General features: G+C 51.9%; 10 protein-coding genes across 10 annotated transcripts; 5 read left to right on the forward strand and 5 right to left on the reverse strand.

Moving 5' to 3' along the window:
• Nucleotides 1–468: 468 nt before the first annotated feature.
• On the forward strand, nucleotides 469–1,159 carry N7498_002741 (thiamine-binding protein; the record flags this gene model as incomplete). The annotated part of the gene is made up of 4 exons (XM_058449803.1): nucleotides 469–528; nucleotides 583–688; nucleotides 873–975; nucleotides 1,087–1,159. The coding sequence occupies 4 exons, from the start codon at nucleotides 469–471 to the stop codon at nucleotides 1,157–1,159; spliced, it is 342 nt and encodes a 113-aa protein (XP_058312147.1).
• A 289-nt stretch (nucleotides 1,160–1,448) lies between these two features.
• Nucleotides 1,449–2,692, reverse strand: N7498_002742 (uncharacterized protein; the record flags this gene model as incomplete). The annotated part of the gene is made up of 3 exons (XM_058449804.1): nucleotides 1,449–2,218; nucleotides 2,273–2,448; nucleotides 2,505–2,692. The coding sequence occupies 3 exons, from the start codon at nucleotides 2,690–2,692 to the stop codon at nucleotides 1,449–1,451; spliced, it is 1,134 nt and encodes a 377-aa protein (XP_058312148.1).
• Nucleotides 2,693–3,082: 390 nt separating this feature from the next.
• N7498_002743 (uncharacterized protein) lies at nucleotides 3,083–5,593 on the reverse strand (the record flags this gene model as incomplete). The annotated part of the gene is made up of 1 exon (XM_058449805.1): nucleotides 3,083–5,593. One exon carries the CDS (start codon nucleotides 5,591–5,593, stop codon nucleotides 3,083–3,085), a length of 2,511 nt encoding a protein of 836 aa, XP_058312149.1.
• Nucleotides 5,594–5,766: 173 nt separating this feature from the next.
• N7498_002744 (cytochrome c oxidase subunit 7) lies at nucleotides 5,767–6,471 on the forward strand. The gene is made up of 5 exons (XM_058449806.1): nucleotides 5,767–5,850; nucleotides 6,036–6,114; nucleotides 6,188–6,248; nucleotides 6,313–6,344; nucleotides 6,432–6,471. Exons 1-5 carry the CDS (start codon nucleotides 5,822–5,824, stop codon nucleotides 6,450–6,452), a joined length of 222 nt encoding a protein of 73 aa, XP_058312150.1. The 5' UTR covers nucleotides 5,767–5,821; the 3' UTR covers nucleotides 6,453–6,471.
• Nucleotides 6,472–7,172: 701 nt separating this feature from the next.
• N7498_002745 (uncharacterized protein) lies at nucleotides 7,173–9,457 on the forward strand (the record flags this gene model as incomplete). Its single annotated transcript, XM_058449807.1, has 6 exons — nucleotides 7,173–7,243; nucleotides 7,302–7,458; nucleotides 7,519–7,574; nucleotides 7,623–8,026; nucleotides 8,058–8,950; nucleotides 9,008–9,457. The coding sequence occupies 6 exons, from the start codon at nucleotides 7,173–7,175 to the stop codon at nucleotides 9,455–9,457; spliced, it is 2,031 nt and encodes a 676-aa protein (XP_058312151.1).
• Nucleotides 9,458–9,534: 77 nt separating this feature from the next.
• N7498_002746 (kynureninase) lies at nucleotides 9,535–11,110 on the reverse strand (the record flags this gene model as incomplete). The annotated part of the gene is made up of 4 exons (XM_058449808.1): nucleotides 9,535–9,950; nucleotides 10,000–10,477; nucleotides 10,561–10,898; nucleotides 10,954–11,110. 4 exons carry the CDS (start codon nucleotides 11,108–11,110, stop codon nucleotides 9,535–9,537), a joined length of 1,389 nt encoding a protein of 462 aa, XP_058312152.1.
• An 872-nt stretch (nucleotides 11,111–11,982) lies between these two features.
• N7498_002747 (indoleamine 2,3-dioxygenase) lies at nucleotides 11,983–13,367 on the forward strand (the record flags this gene model as incomplete). Its single annotated transcript, XM_058449809.1, has 3 exons — nucleotides 11,983–12,276; nucleotides 12,329–12,922; nucleotides 12,996–13,367. 3 exons carry the CDS (start codon nucleotides 11,983–11,985, stop codon nucleotides 13,365–13,367), a joined length of 1,260 nt encoding a protein of 419 aa, XP_058312153.1.
• A 661-nt stretch (nucleotides 13,368–14,028) lies between these two features.
• Nucleotides 14,029–14,883, reverse strand: yaf9 (YEATS domain-containing protein YAF9; the record flags this gene model as incomplete). The annotated part of the gene is made up of 3 exons (XM_058449810.1): nucleotides 14,029–14,708; nucleotides 14,768–14,792; nucleotides 14,851–14,883. 3 exons carry the CDS (start codon nucleotides 14,881–14,883, stop codon nucleotides 14,029–14,031), a joined length of 738 nt encoding a protein of 245 aa, XP_058312154.1.
• Nucleotides 14,884–15,076: 193 nt separating this feature from the next.
• horA (ubiquinone biosynthesis protein COQ11) lies at nucleotides 15,077–16,225 on the forward strand. Its single transcript, XM_058449811.1, has 4 exons — nucleotides 15,077–15,137; nucleotides 15,199–15,253; nucleotides 15,313–15,653; nucleotides 15,719–16,225. Exons 1-4 carry the CDS (start codon nucleotides 15,092–15,094, stop codon nucleotides 16,138–16,140), a joined length of 864 nt encoding a protein of 287 aa, XP_058312155.1. The 5' UTR covers nucleotides 15,077–15,091; the 3' UTR covers nucleotides 16,141–16,225.
• A 76-nt stretch (nucleotides 16,226–16,301) lies between these two features.
• Nucleotides 16,302–17,295, reverse strand: N7498_002750 (pre-mRNA-splicing factor SYF2; the record flags this gene model as incomplete). Its single annotated transcript, XM_058449812.1, has 3 exons — nucleotides 16,302–16,349; nucleotides 16,404–17,039; nucleotides 17,107–17,295. The coding sequence occupies 3 exons, from the start codon at nucleotides 17,293–17,295 to the stop codon at nucleotides 16,302–16,304; spliced, it is 873 nt and encodes a 290-aa protein (XP_058312156.1).
• Between the last annotated feature and the right edge of the window lie 105 nt (nucleotides 17,296–17,400).

Consider the following 17,400-nt stretch of genomic DNA (forward strand, 5'->3'; position numbering starts at 1 on the left):
CTGGCGGTGACGGCGAGGAACACGAACACGCAAGCCGCCAAACCGCCCGTTGGCGGTTCGCCGTTTGGGACGTTGAACGAGTCGGAGAAAAGACGAAACCCGGGGCGGATAACGTGCAGGGTTTAGTCCCAATGGTGGGGGTTCATCACAACAGTGGCGCTGACCCTGGAGGCGATCATTCCAATCCAATCAGAAAGTAAGTTGGTGATAGTTGATGCCAGGTGAAGGTAGAAGAAGAGAACCTAGGTTCGCGGCGGTCAGCGAACGCGCTGATAAAGCAGGGCCAGCGTCACCGAGTTCAGCCCAGTGAAAATAATATACAATCGATTTTCGATGTTTAATTTTCCCATTTTACCGTACAGTCAAAGGTACGGTACTTGACAACTTTTAGGAAATACTTTGCGGTCACTTTGTAGTGCAGACAACACATCTCCCCACACCCCGCCATCGCACCTTCAACCACCCACAATGGACTACACAGGCCTCCCCACTCCTGAGAAGTGCACCGCAGATTTCTGTCTGATCCCGGTAAGCACATAGCTGCTAGGTAGTCATCATTTGCACCCACTCACAGACCTCCAGATTGGTACCGCCTCGGCTTCAGTCTCGGCGCAAATCGCCGACGTCCAGCGGCTGATCGAGCAATCGGGGGTGAAATACACCATGCATTCTGCGGGGACGACTCTGGGTACGTATTCCCTCTTCGCGGCTATCTACCTCGGTGCCTAGATGTACCTCACTTGGGGAGTCTTTCGGATACTGTGGCACACCACGCCAAGTCCGGTTTTACGATCCAACCACCATATATCACCACCCAAGACACTCCCTCAAACACTATGACGGCCTAAAGCTAACCACTGGGTCACCAACAGAAGGTCCCTGGGACCGAGTGCACCAGGTGATCGGGCAGGCGCATACACTCCTCCATCAACAGGGGATCGTGCGGATTCAGACCGATATCCGAGTTGGGTCGAGGTGAGCTTACCTCGTTTTTCTACTTTTGCCTCGTCGCTATCACGTTGCACGTTTCCCTATCCCTGCACCAGAGATCACAATTATACTAACGGCCGGTCTGGTTCCGTTCAGGACGGATAAGGTGCAGACTGCGGAGGATAAGGTGAACAAGGTGCGACAGTTGTTGGGCAAGGATCCTCAATAGAACAGCACTATTCATCTGGACACGGATGTATCGACTTCAAAGTTGAATTTCATTTCCTAATACAGAAGACAAGTCGTTACTCATTCCAGCCCAAACCCAAATCATCCATAACGCCGGGTTTCCTTTTGCGGGAAAGAACCCGTCTCAATAGACCCATATCCCTATCCATATCTATATCTATGCTCTATGTACTGGCCCGAGTCTTTGTGGATACAAGACTCAAGACTCCAAGGAATATCCGAGAAACAAGAACGCTGCACGATAAAACAGAGAATACGAGGTGGTGCGTTTAGAGGGAGATTCCTCCTCCAAGCACACTGCCCCAGTTCCCACCAACCCAGATCCAGTTGCCCATGGTTGGCGTAGAACCCGCCGCCGCCGCCTCAGCCAGTCCAACCAAGTCCTTGAACACGTTGCTGATCGTGGACCCGTCGCTCGACTCTGCGGCGGAGGTGGTGAGCGATGTACGGCCAACGGCATTGGTAACATTATTCAAGTTATCGACTGTTTCAATCGCAGGGCCCCGGTTGAAGAAATCCACCAGGATGAATGTCGGCTGACGCCCGTCCCACGCGGACTTGCACTTGGTCGCCGTGCTGCCGAGGTTACCCACCCCGCCGGACGGGGCGTTGGTGGTGGACACGTAGCTAGCGTTCGGGTACTCGATTCCGAGGGAAGAAAGATCGCTCGAGTACAGGAAGTGGTTCATCAGCGGGAGACGGTTGGAGGAGAGAGCTGTCGAGGCGGAGCCGGAGACGGACGAGGGACGCTGGGGGACGCAGGAGAAGTTCGAGGGCGAGATTACGTTATATGGATTCTCCCAGACGAAAGTGAATTCATCCATGAGATATGGGTAGCTGGAGCTGGTCGTGAGGGAGGCGATGAAGACGACGAGGCGCTTGCCGTCATTGATCATTGTTTGGAGGGTTGGCCAGGAGGTTGGGGCAGAATCGAGTGAGGTAGGCTCGTAGGCGTAGGAAGTTATGTTAGCTGTCTCGAACTCGGTGTTTAGGTCTGAGGCAGATGCGCTGTCTGAGTTGACTAGGAGTACTGTGACGACTGTGCGGGTCTGTTAGTCCGTTCTCCGCATCTGCGTGTTTCAAGTAAACATACCTTCATTGGGATTGTCGTCCAGCCAGGTCTTGATGTCTCCTAGCCAGGAGCTCAATAGACCTGCGTCTAGCAGGTCGCAGCTTGTGTGGCATAGGTGCCATTGCGAGTTGCTCTGGTGTACTTGGCCTGTGACCAGCCGGACGCCGGCATCTAGTTGTGTAGGGGTATCGTAGTATCTACGCGCGAGAATGGGTTAGGATCAAGTTACGACAGGCTTCACAGAAGAACGTACTGGTCGCCTGCGACGGAGTCGCTAGTGGTGGAGTCGCGCACAAAGGGACTGTCGTGGGCACCGAGGTGGGTGATCTCGCCGTAGGACTTGGAGCATAAGTCAGGGGAATTGTTGCAAGCTGTCGAGCGCACATTCAGAGGGTTGGCAAGCGCCACGGGCAACAGAACCAGCAAACTGAAGGCCCTCATTTTGGTGTAGGATGGTATGCTGAGGACAGCCGGAGAGGAGATAGAATAAGAAGGGACCGGGGAATGTTTAGAGTGACGATGAATTGCGGGTCCAGGCCGCGTTGCCGTCTCAACTATTCTTAGATCGTGGATCTGCACCGCCGCCGACTGGTTTTTATTGGTTTTTATTGGCTTATCACCTATTGTTTAATGGTAGGCCAAGGCGTGCGTTAGGTAGAGTACGCATGCCCAGAATGGCTGAAGCGTTGACGAGTGTTGCACAGCCCGTGTTCTCGGACTTTGGGGAGGAGTCCGCTTCTACCGATGGATGACATGCGATCACAGATCAGGCCTGGATTCTAACATTGAAGTCGCTATTATTTGTGAATGGGTATAGTAATGTACATTGGATCACCGCGGCATCCTTCGTGGCAGGATCACTCGCGCAGTGCGCCGTCTCGAATATTTCGTACGCGATGGATTCACCAGTCGCCGTGGGTTTGAGACTTCCATTCCGTTGAACAGGCTGAAATTACCCCAGGCACGAAGGATGTCCACCGCTACTTGTTCCAGACTGTAAGGATTCTCTCGTCGCAGCATACGGTTCATTCGTTGCTGGGAAGGGCACCACCGGCTGAATAGCATGGCCAGCCGAGACCGAGCCGCGCGGCGAATCTCACGCCTCTGGAGTGCAAGACCAGCTTGCTCCAGCTCCCGAAGAAGGATGATACCCCGAGTCCAAGGAATAAGCTTGGCCCCCGTGATGGGATGCGTGTAGGCGAGTTTTGACTTCCTCTCTTGATTCACGGCGAGTTTGAAGCCCCAGTGGACGATGGCATGCTGCATCTGCGGTGTGAAGATGAGTTTAACCATGCGACCGTCTCGTCCATGGACTGGAGCCGTGGTCGATTGTGAGGGGTCCCAGGGTATTCGTGATTGGGACACAGCCTCGTTAGAATATTCACGGGCCAACCAAAGGCAACATTCTCGAAGCCCTACCCAGTGATTTGACATGCCAAGCCGCTTCAGCAACTCCACCCAGAATGCCGCACTGACATAGACTCCTGCGGGGACCACGCGCTGCATGACCTTGAAAATGAACATGGCCTCCTCTGCAGTCGACAGCAGCTTGCCGGGCGGTGGTCGACGGTTCAATCGGCGAGGCGTTAGAACTTTCTCGGCCATGTAATCCACGCTGTCCGCGTTGAGGGATCTTCCTCGTAGGGCCAGCTCATCAACCACTTTGATAGCCGCGTCGAATTCCCCGGCTGCAATGTGCTTGCGGAAATGGATGTCCAGCAAATCCGGGGTATCGGGGAATAGCTCTGCCAAGACGGCGAGAGATATCTTGTATTGGTGTGAATCACGAGCCATGTAGTAGGAGACAAGTAGTGACTCCTGCATTTCGACATCCTCGAGCACGTCGGGGTGCTGATCACTGCCCAGCAGGTCGGAAAGAAGGATATCGCGGTTTTGCACGGCTAGTTTCTGGACCAGGCGCGTGAACACCGTGTTTCTGATGGAAATACCGGATTGTCGGAGCATCTTGAGTTTGTCTAGGATATCCTGGCTGCTGTGAGCTCGGATGGCCATCTCACGTACGGTTCGTGGCCCGATTGCTGATACGCCAAGCATCTTCAGCGTACCAAGTATCATGTCGAAAGTGAGGGCCCTTGTCGCGAACAGTCGGGCTCCTATCTCATCTTTGAAGGGCTTGCCTTCGGTAACATTCTCCTTCGCGTGTCCCAAAGCTGACCTATGCGGGGGTTGTATTTGTTGCTCGGCGGCTGTAATTTCCTCTTCGAATCGATCTTTGGCATAATCTCGAATTCGTGTGAAGTCCTTCTCAAACCCATATTTCTTGACATATTCCATCAAGGGCTGTAGTTCGTCCAAGGATTTTGGATGGTCTTCGTTTCTTATCAAAAAGGCATGCAATGAGATGGCGTCTTCTCCATATCCCTGCCGTAAAAGGGCCGGAATGACTGAACCGTAGACCTGATGGCCTGGAATTTGACGGATCATGGTCTGGAAAGTCGAAAGCCTCTGGAAAGCAGATAGCAGTTGAGGGTTTTTCAATGAGTTTGTGCTGGCTGAAAGGTATTCTGGATGAATGGCTGGCTGGATGACCTGGACCAGATCATCTGGGCGGGCAAGACCGGAGGCTTGAAGCTTTTGGTGCCACTCCACGGCCTGTTTCTGCATCCCCCGGTCAAGAAGACCACCCACGACACTTCGGTAGAATTTGCTCCAGCAAGCATTTTGCGTTTCCCAGATATTTACTGCATATTCCACCACGTCCTTGAGAAATAAATGTCGCTTCAAACCCAGGTCCACAAAGCTTTGCCAAAAGAAGTCTGCCCTTTCTCCGGTCACGGGAAGCTTCACACCATCCAAGCGGATGGTCAAGCCCTCCCAAATATCTTGTGTACCTTTGTCACCATAATGACGCTGGCGAAACCGTAGCAGTTCCTCCCAAAGCTCACAGTCATGCCGATGCGCCAAGCTATCCACTAGTCGTGTTCCAATGTCTTTTGTGTGGCCGATATCCGATTCAAACTCCAGTTGCTCTTGTTGTAGCCGCAGATTTTTTTTGACACGCTCAGCCGTACTATGTCGATCTGTATTGTCCGGGCGATGTGAAGATTCGGAGGAACGGTTCTCGGATGGCGATTCAATCTCGTAGATAGCAAAGCTGAAAGGCCGTTTCTCACCCCCAGTCTGCTGTCTATACCCAGGCTCCTGTATAGACGATCTCTCCTCGGTCTCATCGAGAGAAATTTCACCGGCGCATCGCGATCGGCAGCGCAGACGCGTGTATCTGGACTCCAACTGCTCGACTCCGACCGGGGTGGCTGCAAGGGAATTGAGGATCGAGAAGGCGGACGGCCTCTTCAGGAGTCGAAGAAGAGCCGGTCGCATCGGGCGTGCAAGGGAGGAGGTGCTCGCCGACCATCCTTCTAGTTCAACATTCAATGACGGGACACTTAAATTCACAGATGACGCTTTCCCCTTTTAGGTCCCATGACTCAGCACGGAACGAAGAGGAAAGTCATGTGACCGAGAAGCTCTCCCGAACTCGACGACATCGTCCCATGGCCCTTACACCTTCTCCCACCAGATCCTCGTCTCTCCCCTCCAACCAGCAAAATGTTCCGCACTGTGCCTCGCATGGCCGGGTATGTCTCCCCCGAATTCCGCAACTGTTTCCACGCCAATCGTGCCCCGCGCGCGAGTGCGATCGAATTTCGCTTCGCCAATCCTTGCGAGTGTCTGCAGTCATGCAATTGCAATTGACACTCTGACGGACGATTGCTCGACCCACGATACCAAAAACAGTTTCTAATTCGTGTTGTGCTTCTAGTTTCGTGTTCCGCGAGAACCGTGTCCCCCACTACCAGCGCCTGTTCCAGAACCACGACGGCAAGCGTCAATGGTGGAAGGTCAGTTCGCACCGAAGAACCCGCATTTCGAACCATTCAACGACAGCAATCTAACATCAATTTCGTCGAACAGACCTCCCGTAGCGGTTACCTCGTGTACCCCTACCTGCTCTCCGTCTACGGACTCGGTGCTGGTGAGTGGAGCCTTCTTGAAATTAAGAATGGCCCGACCAGACAACTGACATGACTCCCTTCCAGCTACCACCTACGCCATGTTCCGCATGGTCTTCGTTAGTCTACCCTCACCCCCTCCCCTCGCTATGGAGCGAGGACTACCTACTCGGGGTTTCACGCACTTATATTAACTATGTTAACAGGGCCACAAGACCTGGATTTAAACGCCACCCTTGGATGGGCCTGGCAGCTGAAGCTGCAATGTTAGATTGACTCTATATTGGCGGTGTATTTCTACTCCGGTTGTGGGTTAGATGGATTTGGAAGCAGTTGGTTTGGGCTGTACATAAACCAATTCAAGCCCCGATCCGAGGATTGTTGCCTTTACACAAGTTTGCTCCTAAACTCGTAGCCCGATCCGTTTTTATCATCCACTTGAGTCATGTTTGTCACCGCTTACTTTAATCAGCCTGTCATTGGCTTACGCTAAAATCGCATGTCGCACTTCTGGGGCCAGAACTTTGACTTACAAGCCAGATGATTACAGTTAATCCTCTACATCCTTCTCATGAGTAACATCTTACACAAGACCCAGGACACAACCTACAAAAGACGAATACATCACATCGCTTCAGCTCAGCTGATCCCAAACCGGTGTGAAATGCTTAGTCAGCGGGTTTGACGGCCTCGTAGGATCGTTGTCTGGACCTAACTCTTGTCTTTACTCGATCAAATGAGGGAAAGTATCTTGCTCCTTTCGACGAAGTACTGTTCATCCTGGTAGTTTGGATTTCGTCTGTGGACCTGTCTGTGAATGAACACAATCCTTATCTCGAGATATAAATACATTGGGCAACACCGCAATCCCACCACTTACGGATGCCCACTTTCAGAAACTACGCACATGTGAATGTTCTCTGACATGAAGACTCTATCCTTGAACCATGGACGAAACAAGCTCCACATATCCCGAACGGCCTTCCAAGCGGGTTCGACAGGCCTGTGAGCCTTGCAGGTCAGACCAGAGATGATGTCCCACTTGCAACACCAGACCTGGCTAATAAATACCCCAGAAGAAAGAAAGCAAAATGCCCTGGGGAGCAGCCCGTCTGTTCCCTGTGTGCAAGACTACGTCAGCAATGTGTTTATGCAGATGAGAGACGTCGTCTACCCCCATCTGAAGAGCCGCCTAGGCTGAGTGCCTCAGGAGTCTCAGCATCAAACACGCTGGTTAGCCCCTTTGACACCTCACTGTATCATGTCCCTCTAATGACCTGCCCCTTACTATAGGAAGATAGACTACATAGCCTAGAGAACAAACTAGGAGCTGTACTTGATCACCTAGGGTATGGATATTGAACCCCACGCCGAATCCACTTACTGATCCCCGCTAGTGCCGGTTCAAGAGAAGAGCGCTTAGGCGAAAGCGAGTCCTCTGCATATCCTGGATCCAGCTCATCAATCATCCTTCCATCATGGGATGACATCACCCCTATAGCGAAGCTTTATCTGGTGTATTGCGAGTCTCAGCCTCTTCCTCTCTTTCATAGAAGCAGCTTTCTTGCCAGTCTCCAGACGCGTGAAGTGGAGATTATATATGCCATGCTCGCTTTGAGTCTTCGGTTCTCAGATGCATACCCCAGGACTAGGGACCTGACTGAACTGGTCAACAGCTATGCTGAAGTAGCGCGTGGCTTAGTGATGAAACGGGTCTCAGAGGGTCCTGTGGAGTTGTCAACGCTACAGTGTCTTTGCCTTTTGAGTCTTGTTGATTTTACAAGTAAGCTCCTGACAAAGCGTGAGTGAATTGGGCTAACGGTCTGTATCAGATGGCAATACACATCGTTCCAGCATTCACAGCAGCCTCGCAATGAACCTTGCACAATGCTCCAACCTTGCACTCGAGCCCCGTACCCCAACCAGCAACGTCCTTCGTGAAGAGCGCAGAAGATGCTTTTGGAGCATATGTCTGCTCAAGCGGCTCCATGGCGGCGAATTCTCAACCCTCGACTTTCCAGACGTGGGAGGTCCACCTTTCCCCCAAAGTCCAACCCGACCAGCTCGCGTTATGTCCCCAGGCCCATCATCAGTCGAAGTACGCAGAAGCAATATTCAAGACCAAGGCATAATGGCCTACGCAATAATTCTTAGCGAAGTATTCGCCCGCGCCGCACGGTACGTGCGCCTACGCGGAAGACCAAGCAATGTCCCACCGTGGTCCCCTCATTCCGAGTACTCCAAGATTATCGCGCTTCAGATGGATCTCGAGACACGCATGCCTCTCACTCATCGATTCAAACCAGCCAACCTCAGCGATAGGTCGCTGGATGAACTACAAGCCCATCGAGACTACTGGGGCCCGTGGTTCTTGAACCAATTCATGTATCACACTATCTTGTGTCTTTTAAACCATCCCCTGCTTCTGTCTTTGAGTCTGCGCACTTTTCGCAGCACTATTCCTGAGATCTTTCTCCAGCATACATCTGATTTGATCTCGTCGCACACGACATGGATCATTCATTTCATTAACTTCTTCGAAGAGAAATCGTTTCTGGTGTCTGATCCACTGCTGGGATATAGCGCCGCCGTTGTGGCAACTATCGAGCTACAGCTGAGTTTTACGGATAATTTGACTATCCGGGAGCAGAAGCGTGAAAGGTTCACCAAATGTGTCAAGTTTGTGCAGCAGATAGGGGAGAGATGGCCTCATATGGCTCGCTTGGTAAGTCTCTTATCTGTTCTAACAAGAATATCTCTGATCAATAACCGCTCCGTACAGGCACAAAGGTTGCAACATTTGGAAGACGCCGTTTCGGCAACCTACCAGTCTGATCCGGAGGCACACAACCAAAGTCTCCTCATTGACCTGTCTAAATTCTGGGAAATTCTGGAATACTCCTCGAACAGTGACGCCGACTCCGCGAGGCGATTGTTCGGAGACTCTCTCTATTCCGGATCTCATCTTGCGGCTGCGGAGGTGTCGCAAACTTCGCCCTTGCCCGCCCCAACTCGCATCGGAGAAGAACGGCCCTCTAACTACACAACTCCCAATTTCGGCACCAACGCTGCATTTACCGGTGCACACGACTACCATGCTGGCTCTTTGGTTTCACCACAACAGTTGACCCTTACAAACGACGACTTTTCCATCCTCGCCACCAACTTCTTTTCGCAGGGACAAGAGTTCCTTCGTAGTGGAGATACGTGGGATAATATTGGCAACTTTTGAAAATTTAAATGTGTATGCATGAATAAATTTTGTGTCTATGGTATTGTCATAAAATGCGATATGGTGTGCGCAAGACCCTACACCACCAAAGCAGACTTGAACACCTCCACGAACCGGAACACTTCCGAAAACGTATTATAAAGAGGCACGGGAGCGACACGGACAACATCCGGTTCGCGCTTATCACAAATGATGCCTGCGTCTTGCAACCGCTCAGCCACCTTGTGAAGCAGGCCAGGCTTCAAGAGAAGACTGAGCTGAGCTCCACGAGCAGTGGGAGCTGAGGGGGTAATAATCTGGAACTGACGGTTCTCGTCGGTGGTATCCTTAAGAAGTAGATACTCCAGGTATGCGGTCATCTTAATTGACTTCTGGCGCAGGGCTGCCATGTTTGTCTTGTCGAAGACGGACAATGAAGCGCAGAGAGTTGTCAAGTCAATGACGGAGGGGTTGGAGATCACGAAGCCCCCAGCGCCGGGGATGGGCTTGAATTCTGGAAAATGTTAGCATCGAATCCAGATCCCACAGAGTAGGTTACTCACTGTTATCCATCTTAAACCGCACAGATCGGTCACCGCCGTACCACCCAGTCAACCGGTGGCGGAATTTTGGCTTATCTTCACCTTCACTGTAATCAACTTGTCCATGACGCTCATGCACAAAGAGACCGGCCATAGCGCCAGGACCGGCATTACCGTATTTGTATGTGCACCAGGCTGCAAAATCGACATTCCACTCATGCAGCTTGATCTCCACATTGCCGTAAGCGTGCGCTAAATCCCAGCCAACGATAAGCCCGCGCTCCTGCGCGTACTTGGTGATCCGCGGGATATCGAACAGCTGGCCCGTGTAGTACTGGATTCCAGGCAAAAGAACAAGTGCAGCATCATGCACATGCTGATCAATGTAAGAGAGGATCTTCTCGGTGGAGATCTCATACTGCCCCTCATCTGGACCAATAAGGACCATGTTCTCCTTGGCGTCAAGGCCATGCCATGCAAGGTGGGATTCGATGGCGTACTATTCAAAGATCAGATCCAGCCAATCAAATTTATCGTATGCAGATGCACTGCATTAGCGCATCATCAATTATTTGTACTTACGTGGTCACTGGGGAACGCCTTCCAGTCCATCAGGATCTTGCGCTTCGTCTCAGTCGGCTTGTAAAAACTAGCCAGCAACAGATGCAAGTTCATCGTCAGGGTGCCCATTGCAGCTACTTCAGCGCGCTCAGCACCAACAATCTTGCACATGGAGTTTGCGGCCTGGTCGGATAGCAACTGCCACTGCGAGAGCGGGGAATCCTCGAGATCAGTAAAGTGTCCACAGACACCGATGGATGCCCATGTGTCGAGCTGCGCTTCCATGTACTTGGACGCAGCCTTGGGCTGGAGACCCAGCGAGTTTCCGCAGAAGTAAATGCTGGACTCCGAAGAGAGACCTTATTTGTACTAGTCAGAACAAGCAATGAGCGAAGTACAGAATCGAGAACATACCAGGCTTCGCCAGCTTCTTGCTTGCAAGGTTGGCCTTGGAGGGAATGATAAACTCCTCTCTCATCTTAGTCAAAGGCTCCGCCGCATCGAGAGAAGCGGCATATTCTTTCGATGCCGCGTCGGCGGGGAAGGTGGGCTTGGTGGTCTCTACAGTCATGATGGTGATGGTGGTGGTGGTGATATGTGTGGGCGTGAAGGACGCAAAGGCGACAGCAAGAAAACGCACACCACTTGGACCGAGTTTAGGGAATTGAGACGCAGACAGGACGTAACGCACAATCCAGCTGCACTTTATAAGGTCATCGCCAAATCGGACATCTGGGTGATCGCAACCCGGATGCTACATCCGCTTCCGCCTCTACGATCCGGTTCCACTGATAAGACCGTCAGTGGTTGCGTTTCCGGCGGTGGGGTTTCCGTCCCTTCCCGTGTACATGCGCGGTCTTTCTTATGACAAATTGAAACTACTGAAACCTTGGAAAGTATTGGTCTCGCATGTTTTTGTTTTTGCCATGCGGATTGGTGGAGGTCGAGGTCCAGAGATGTTGGCGGTCAGCAACGCCGACACAACATATGCAGGCGGGATTCGAATTATGGGCTGTCGAGCATAGCAGGAGTACGTTCATGGAAATGTACATGTACACTTTGTGAGACTATGGCACAATGATAATTACCTGCATGTTTCTTTGCAAAGAAAGAACAAGCCGCGAGCTCGTCTCGCAAGATCATATTGCATCATACAAAAACCCAGCAAGCCGGAACACGGATAGAGATCCGTCTAACATCCGGACTTCATAGAATAGCATCGAGGAATTAACACCCGATGCAAGCCGGCAGACAACCATGTTCTATATTATTCTTGATTAACGCCAGCCTTCTGCCGGGATTACTTCACCTATATGAAGACTGGCCAGAACTCACAAACACCGACTTTTTAGTTTTGGCAACTGCGACGCCTCCAGCGCCTGTTCACCTTTACAAACTACATTAGATTGCCTTGCGTCAACTTGCTTCAAATTTTTCTTCATCATGATCCCATCTCCAAACATCTGTCTTGACGACTATGCCGTCTCCCCAGACCATGGATTCCTCCCCAATGGTCTGCCTTTGTCAAGGCTCACTCATTCCTACTACCACCCATGGGAAACGCTGGCCTCCCAGCTCCCATCTCTCATCAAGAACGGCCAGATCAGATCGATGATTGATAACCTTCCCATCCTCACAACATCATGGTTGCGATCTGAACCAGAGTGGCGCCGCGCATATTCCATTCTGGGATTCCTGACGCACGCATACATCTGGGGAGGCGAGAAGCCCAAAGATGTAAGCCCTCATCACTGACATATGAAACCCCGTTCAAATCTAATCTCATTAGATCCTCCCTCCCTGCATCTCCAAACCACTCATGGAGATTTCATCTCGTCTCGGCCTGCCCCCCTGCGCAACATATGCAGCCCTCACCCTGTGGAACTTCACCACAGCCCCAGAAGCAGACCTCACCGACCCAGACAACGTCTCCCTGCTTACCTCATTTACCGGAACAAAAGACGAAGAATGGTTCATGGTCATCTCCGTCGCCATCGAAGCCAAAGGCGCCCGTCTCCTCTCTCTCATGCTGGACGCAATCGCCGCTGCAACGGTCCACGATATCCAACGTCTGACTGCCCTGCTCTACAGCTTCAGCGATGGCCTTCGGGACCTCACCACTACTCTTAACCGTATGTATGAGAAGAATGACCCGAACGTCTTCTTTTACGTGCTGCGGCCTTTCCTCGCTGGAAGCAAGAATATGACCGCGGCTGGGCTGCCAGATGGGGTCTTCTATGATGTTGGTGAGGGCCAGGGAAAATGGCATCAGTACAGTGGTGGTAGCAATGCGCAAAGCTCGTTGATTCAAACGTTTGATATCTTCCTTGGCGTGAACCATTCGGCGACGGGGGATATTAAGCCTGGTACTGGATATATCCAGGTAAGATCATTCCCGGCTACACCTCCTGACACAAATGTTGTCATCTGTTTGATCGATGCTAACAAACCAAAAGGAAATGCGAAACTACATGCCTGCCTCTCACAGGCACTTCCTCGAGAAACTCTCTGACCTCTCCAACATCCGCGCCTACGTGACTTCCGCGCAGGATGCGCCCGAGCTGAAGGAAGCATATAATGCAGCAGTGATGACACTCAGTTCATTCAGAGATGCGCATATCCAGATCGTCACGCGGTACATTGTCATGCCGGCGCGAAGTGGTCTTCCGGCAGAGCACACGAGCGACAAGGTCAATCTCGCTACGGCGAGTTCTCAAATTGACGGGCTGCAGGATAATAAGCCTTCGGGTCTGTATGGGACCGGTGGGACTAGTTTGATTCCGTTTTTGAAGCAGACTAGGGATACCACGAAGAATGCTGCTTGCTAGAGAGGGTTGGAGATAGAGTCACGCTGGCGTGATAGTTTAATGACTTGTTTAAAATAGACGTTGATTGAGCTTAGTTATATTTCATGTGCTCGTATTTTATTTCAGATCTGATTGAAATTTGAGGAATGGTTGACATGAGCGTCGCTATCTTGATCCTCTTTAGACTCGAACATGAAGGGATGTATAGTTCCATCTCGTTAGGAACTGTACCCCTTGAACCCGCATCCACGGACAACGTTATGCTCCCCAGCGTGTGGTGGAATAGCGCTCTGCGCTCACAGAGTCCAATTTGCCCATATCGCGCATGGTGTAGAAGAGACTCACATTCCACAAATGCAAGCCCTTATTGAGTTCGGGCGAGCCGATGGGGGAAACCAGCAATTTAACCTTCCCAGTAGCGGCTTATTTGTCGTCGTTCAATCATGAACCTTCGGGAGGTGTAGTACAGAAAAGACCACAGACAGAAGCTGATGACCATAGGCAATATAGCTGGATTTCCCATCAAGCTCGGGTCATTGGAGGAGAGCGTGGCTCCTATGGGGCGCTCGAAAAGGTTGGGGAGCGGAATGATATGCCAGCGAGAAGACCGTGGTTCGAAGCACTCAGGTTGAACATGTGTCTGGCCTAAGCAGGGCAATCGCAGGTTGAGACGATCGAACGCTCATTTTCTCTTCGTGTTCGCGGGGACACCCTCACTTTCGCGCAACTCAGCCAGCGTCTTCTCCCGCTCAACCAGACGATCCTTCTCCTCCTTGATCATCTGCTCAACGGTCTTCCTAGCCTCGGCCATTCGATCAAGCTCCTTATTCTCAGTCGCCCGACTGTACGGATTCTTAGGACTATCGCCCACAGGAATATCCGCCGTGCGGCCCCCGACCTTGGAGTTCTTCCCTTTACCCCTCGGCACCCCATTAGCCGGCCCACCCGTAAGGATCTCATAGAACGGCTCAACAGGCTCATTGAAAATAACCTCCTCGTAGTTCTGGCTGACAACCACCTCGCGGCGCTCCTTCATACCCTCTGCATCAGGGCCGTAAGGGTGCAGCTTCAAGCTGTGCCAAAGGGTTTGCGGCTTCTCGTTCGACTCCGGTGCAAAGTAAAGCTTGATCTGGATCTCGAATTCACCCCAGCCAGTCTCGACGACTTCGAAGGGGGGTTGCTCGACTGTGCGCACATTTTGCGGGTAGGTCTCGTGGAGCTTGAACTGCACTTTTTTCAACCAGTAGGAGATGTCTTCGCCGTTGATGCCTTTCACGAATATGCGCCATTGGTGCGTGTGGTCGACTGGGGCGTTTGCGGGTTTTTTCTCGGGGTCGAAGGGTTGCGCTTCGCTGCCAAAGACTGTTTGAGTTAGTATCGAGAGTTATGGAGTGGCGAGCGGAGCTGTAAGCGGGACATACTAAATGGCCGGAAGACGGAGACGCCCTGGGAAAGCGTTATTAGTCGGATTCGCACCTTGTAGCTTGAAGGACGAGATACTCACTCGGACGCGCTTGTTTCCAGGATTAGAGGGCATTTTGCGGAGCTGAAGAGAGATGAGGCCTGTGAACGGTCTTGCAGGGCGGAGGGAAATCGACGCGACAGAAGGCATTTGCGGTGCACGTGATCCTGTGACGGCACGCCGGAGCTTCCCATAGCTTGTTTCGTGCAACCATTCGTTGTTGGACTGGGTCTTTGAACTGCGCAACTTGGTTCTAACCATTGAATATCTTCATTCTTGGGATATGGCTGCCAAAAGACTTGTCGTGGCCGGAGGAAGCGGCTTCTTAGGTTCGCATAACATCCCCCACTGAATGCAGGCGGTGCTCAGGAAACTAACGAGCTGCTCCAGGGTCCCGAATTTGCAAATCAGCTGCTGCTCGAGGATGGACAGTAACGTCATTAAGGTTGGTCCCTACTTCCAGTCCTGTCAAATCTCCAATGTTCGAGACGCTAACTTCTCCAGTCGCTCTGGCGAGCCACGGTGGGATACCGTCACAGATTCATCCGAACGTCCAAGCTGGGCCAGCTCAGTAGAATGGGCCAAGGCTGATATGCTCAAGCCGGAAAGCTACAAGCCATTCCTCAACGGTGCTTCTGCTGTTGTTCATTCTATGGGCATCCTTCTCGAGGCCGATTACAAGGGTGTGGTACAAGGACGAGAGCCGATACTCAGTGGGTTGCAACGGGCATTTAGCTCTTCCAAAATGGGAAGCCAGAACCCGCTCTCAAGGAAAGAAGGCGAAACTCTGGTGCCAAAGGAGAAGGATGGTCAATTAACTTATGAATTGATGAACAGAGATTCAGGTACGTCATAGCGCAACTAATGGTAGTGTTCATAGCTGGGTAGAGCTGACTCGTCTGTTATGTAGCTATCGCGCTGGCTCAAGAATCCTCGACCGAACATGTCCCAGCTTTTGTTTACATCTCCGCCGCCGCCGGTGCGCCGGTGCTTCCAGCCCGATACATCACCACCAAGAGAGAAGCCGAAGCGACCATCACATCCAGTCTCCCTGAGCTTCGAAGTATTTTCATTCGCCCGGGCTTCATGTACGATTCCAGCAGGAAGTTCACGCTGCCGATCGCCTTGGGTGGCTTTGTCGCCTCTGAATTCAACACTTTCTTGGGAAACAAGCTTGGCTTCCTTGGGGCCATGGCTGAAAAGCCATTGAAGGTAGATGTGGTGGGTGAGGCCGTGGTCGAGGCATTGGAGGACGAAACGACAAAGGGTGTCGTCGGGACAAAGCAGATTGAAGCGCTGGCAACGAAGGCCTGGAGAAAAACGATGCTTTAAGGACGCCAGGTTGCCGTTTGACAGTTTCAACCCTTTGCAGGACGTGCTCGAAGGAAGTTCTGGGCAAAGTGGTCGAAGTTTTGGCTGAATGATGACTGGCGTCTCCCGGGCGTGACTCAAAGTGTCCAACACATGTATATCATCTCTATTCTCATGCCACGTTAGATCATAGTACCGCGTTCGAAGCTGTCCCGAATCTCGCTTGTGTACTGGTAGAAAGTTAGCATCCAATTACCGTAGTCTTAGGCGTGTGTTTGACATACCTTGTTGTAGAAACGAGCCAGTTTCTGGTTGAACTGCTTGTTCTTCTCGTTGATGTATGTGACGTCTTCCTCCTCATTGCCACGACGCTCCTTGCGCTTCTTCAAGCGGACCTCCTCAGCCTTCTGGATATCACCGACAAGTCTGTCCACAGCAGCACGGTTTGGTTTGTTGTCGGTGAAACCCACGCTGTCCGCGGTGGAGTAGAAGCTTCCATTCTTGTCGATCGCGACCATCTCGCCATCCTCAGTTTCGACAATCTCAAGATCACCGTTGGCCGCAGCCTTCTCGATAGCGGCCAACTTCTCTTTTTCGTACGCCTCCAGGTTAGGAGGGAGTTCTCGCATCTGGCGCTTGTACACCTTCAGCGCATCTTGGGTATAATCTTGGAATGCCACATTGTCACGGTGTCGCTGCTTCTTCTCCATGCGTCGGTCCCACTTCTCGGATTCGTCGATAGTCCAATCCCAAGCTCGCTTGCGCTCGAAATCTTCACCCGCGGCTTCTGTGTCCGCCTTGAGGAGATTGTGGGAGGCGAATGCATGCTTGCGGGATAGCGAGTTCACCAGACCAGGATCAGTGGAAAGTCTCTGAGTTTCTGCGGCGGTTTCTTTCAGGTTGCGTTCCGTGGCGGATTTCTGTGTAAGGTCAGTATCGCGATCCAAAGACACCCAAAAGGACCGTAAAGCAAAAATGGATACTGACAGCTCGAGCCTGAAGGGCTTTAAATCTTGCTTGTCTATCTCGCGCCTTCCCAGCAGCGTCGTCATCTTTCTTTTCTTCATTGGGCTCGGATGAGAAGGGAGCTTCGTTGGTGGCAGTCTCGGCCTGCTCATGCTTTTCAATATTTGAGCTTTCCTCCGCAGAGAGCTCCTGTTTTCGTGTCGTGACCATGGTAAAGCGGGTATGACACCAAATCGTTGGTGTGTTGCGGGCGTTGAGAGGGAAGTGAAGCGCAGGCTCTGGCCGCGAGATGACATCTCGGTCTCACCGCCCACA

The sequence above is a fragment of the Penicillium cinerascens genome, assembly GCF_028974065.1.
Source record: "Penicillium cinerascens strain IBT 15544 chromosome Unknown contig_1_segment0_segment0, whole genome shotgun sequence".
In the NCBI taxonomy this organism is placed as follows: domain Eukaryota; kingdom Fungi; phylum Ascomycota; class Eurotiomycetes; order Eurotiales; family Aspergillaceae; genus Penicillium; species Penicillium cinerascens.

Excerpts from the sequence above, each read along its gene's own strand:
- horA (XM_058449811.1), top strand. The coding sequence starts at position 15,092 with ATGGCTGCCAAAAGACTTGTCGTGGCCGGAGGAAGCGGCTTCTTAG. Across the intron at positions 15,254-15,312 it reads TGGACAGTAACGTCATTAAG|TCGCTCTGGCGAGCCACGGT; the intron begins GTTGGTCCCTAC and ends TAACTTCTCCAG. Across the intron at positions 15,654-15,718 it reads ATTGATGAACAGAGATTCAG|CTATCGCGCTGGCTCAAGAA; the intron begins GTACGTCATAGC and ends TCTGTTATGTAG.
- N7498_002744 (XM_058449806.1), top strand. The coding sequence starts at position 5,822 with ATGTTCCGCACTGTGCCTCGCATGGCCGG. Across the intron at positions 6,115-6,187 it reads GCAAGCGTCAATGGTGGAAG|ACCTCCCGTAGCGGTTACCT; the intron begins GTCAGTTCGCAC and ends TTCGTCGAACAG. Across the intron at positions 6,249-6,312 it reads CGTCTACGGACTCGGTGCTG|CTACCACCTACGCCATGTTC; the intron begins GTGAGTGGAGCC and ends ACTCCCTTCCAG.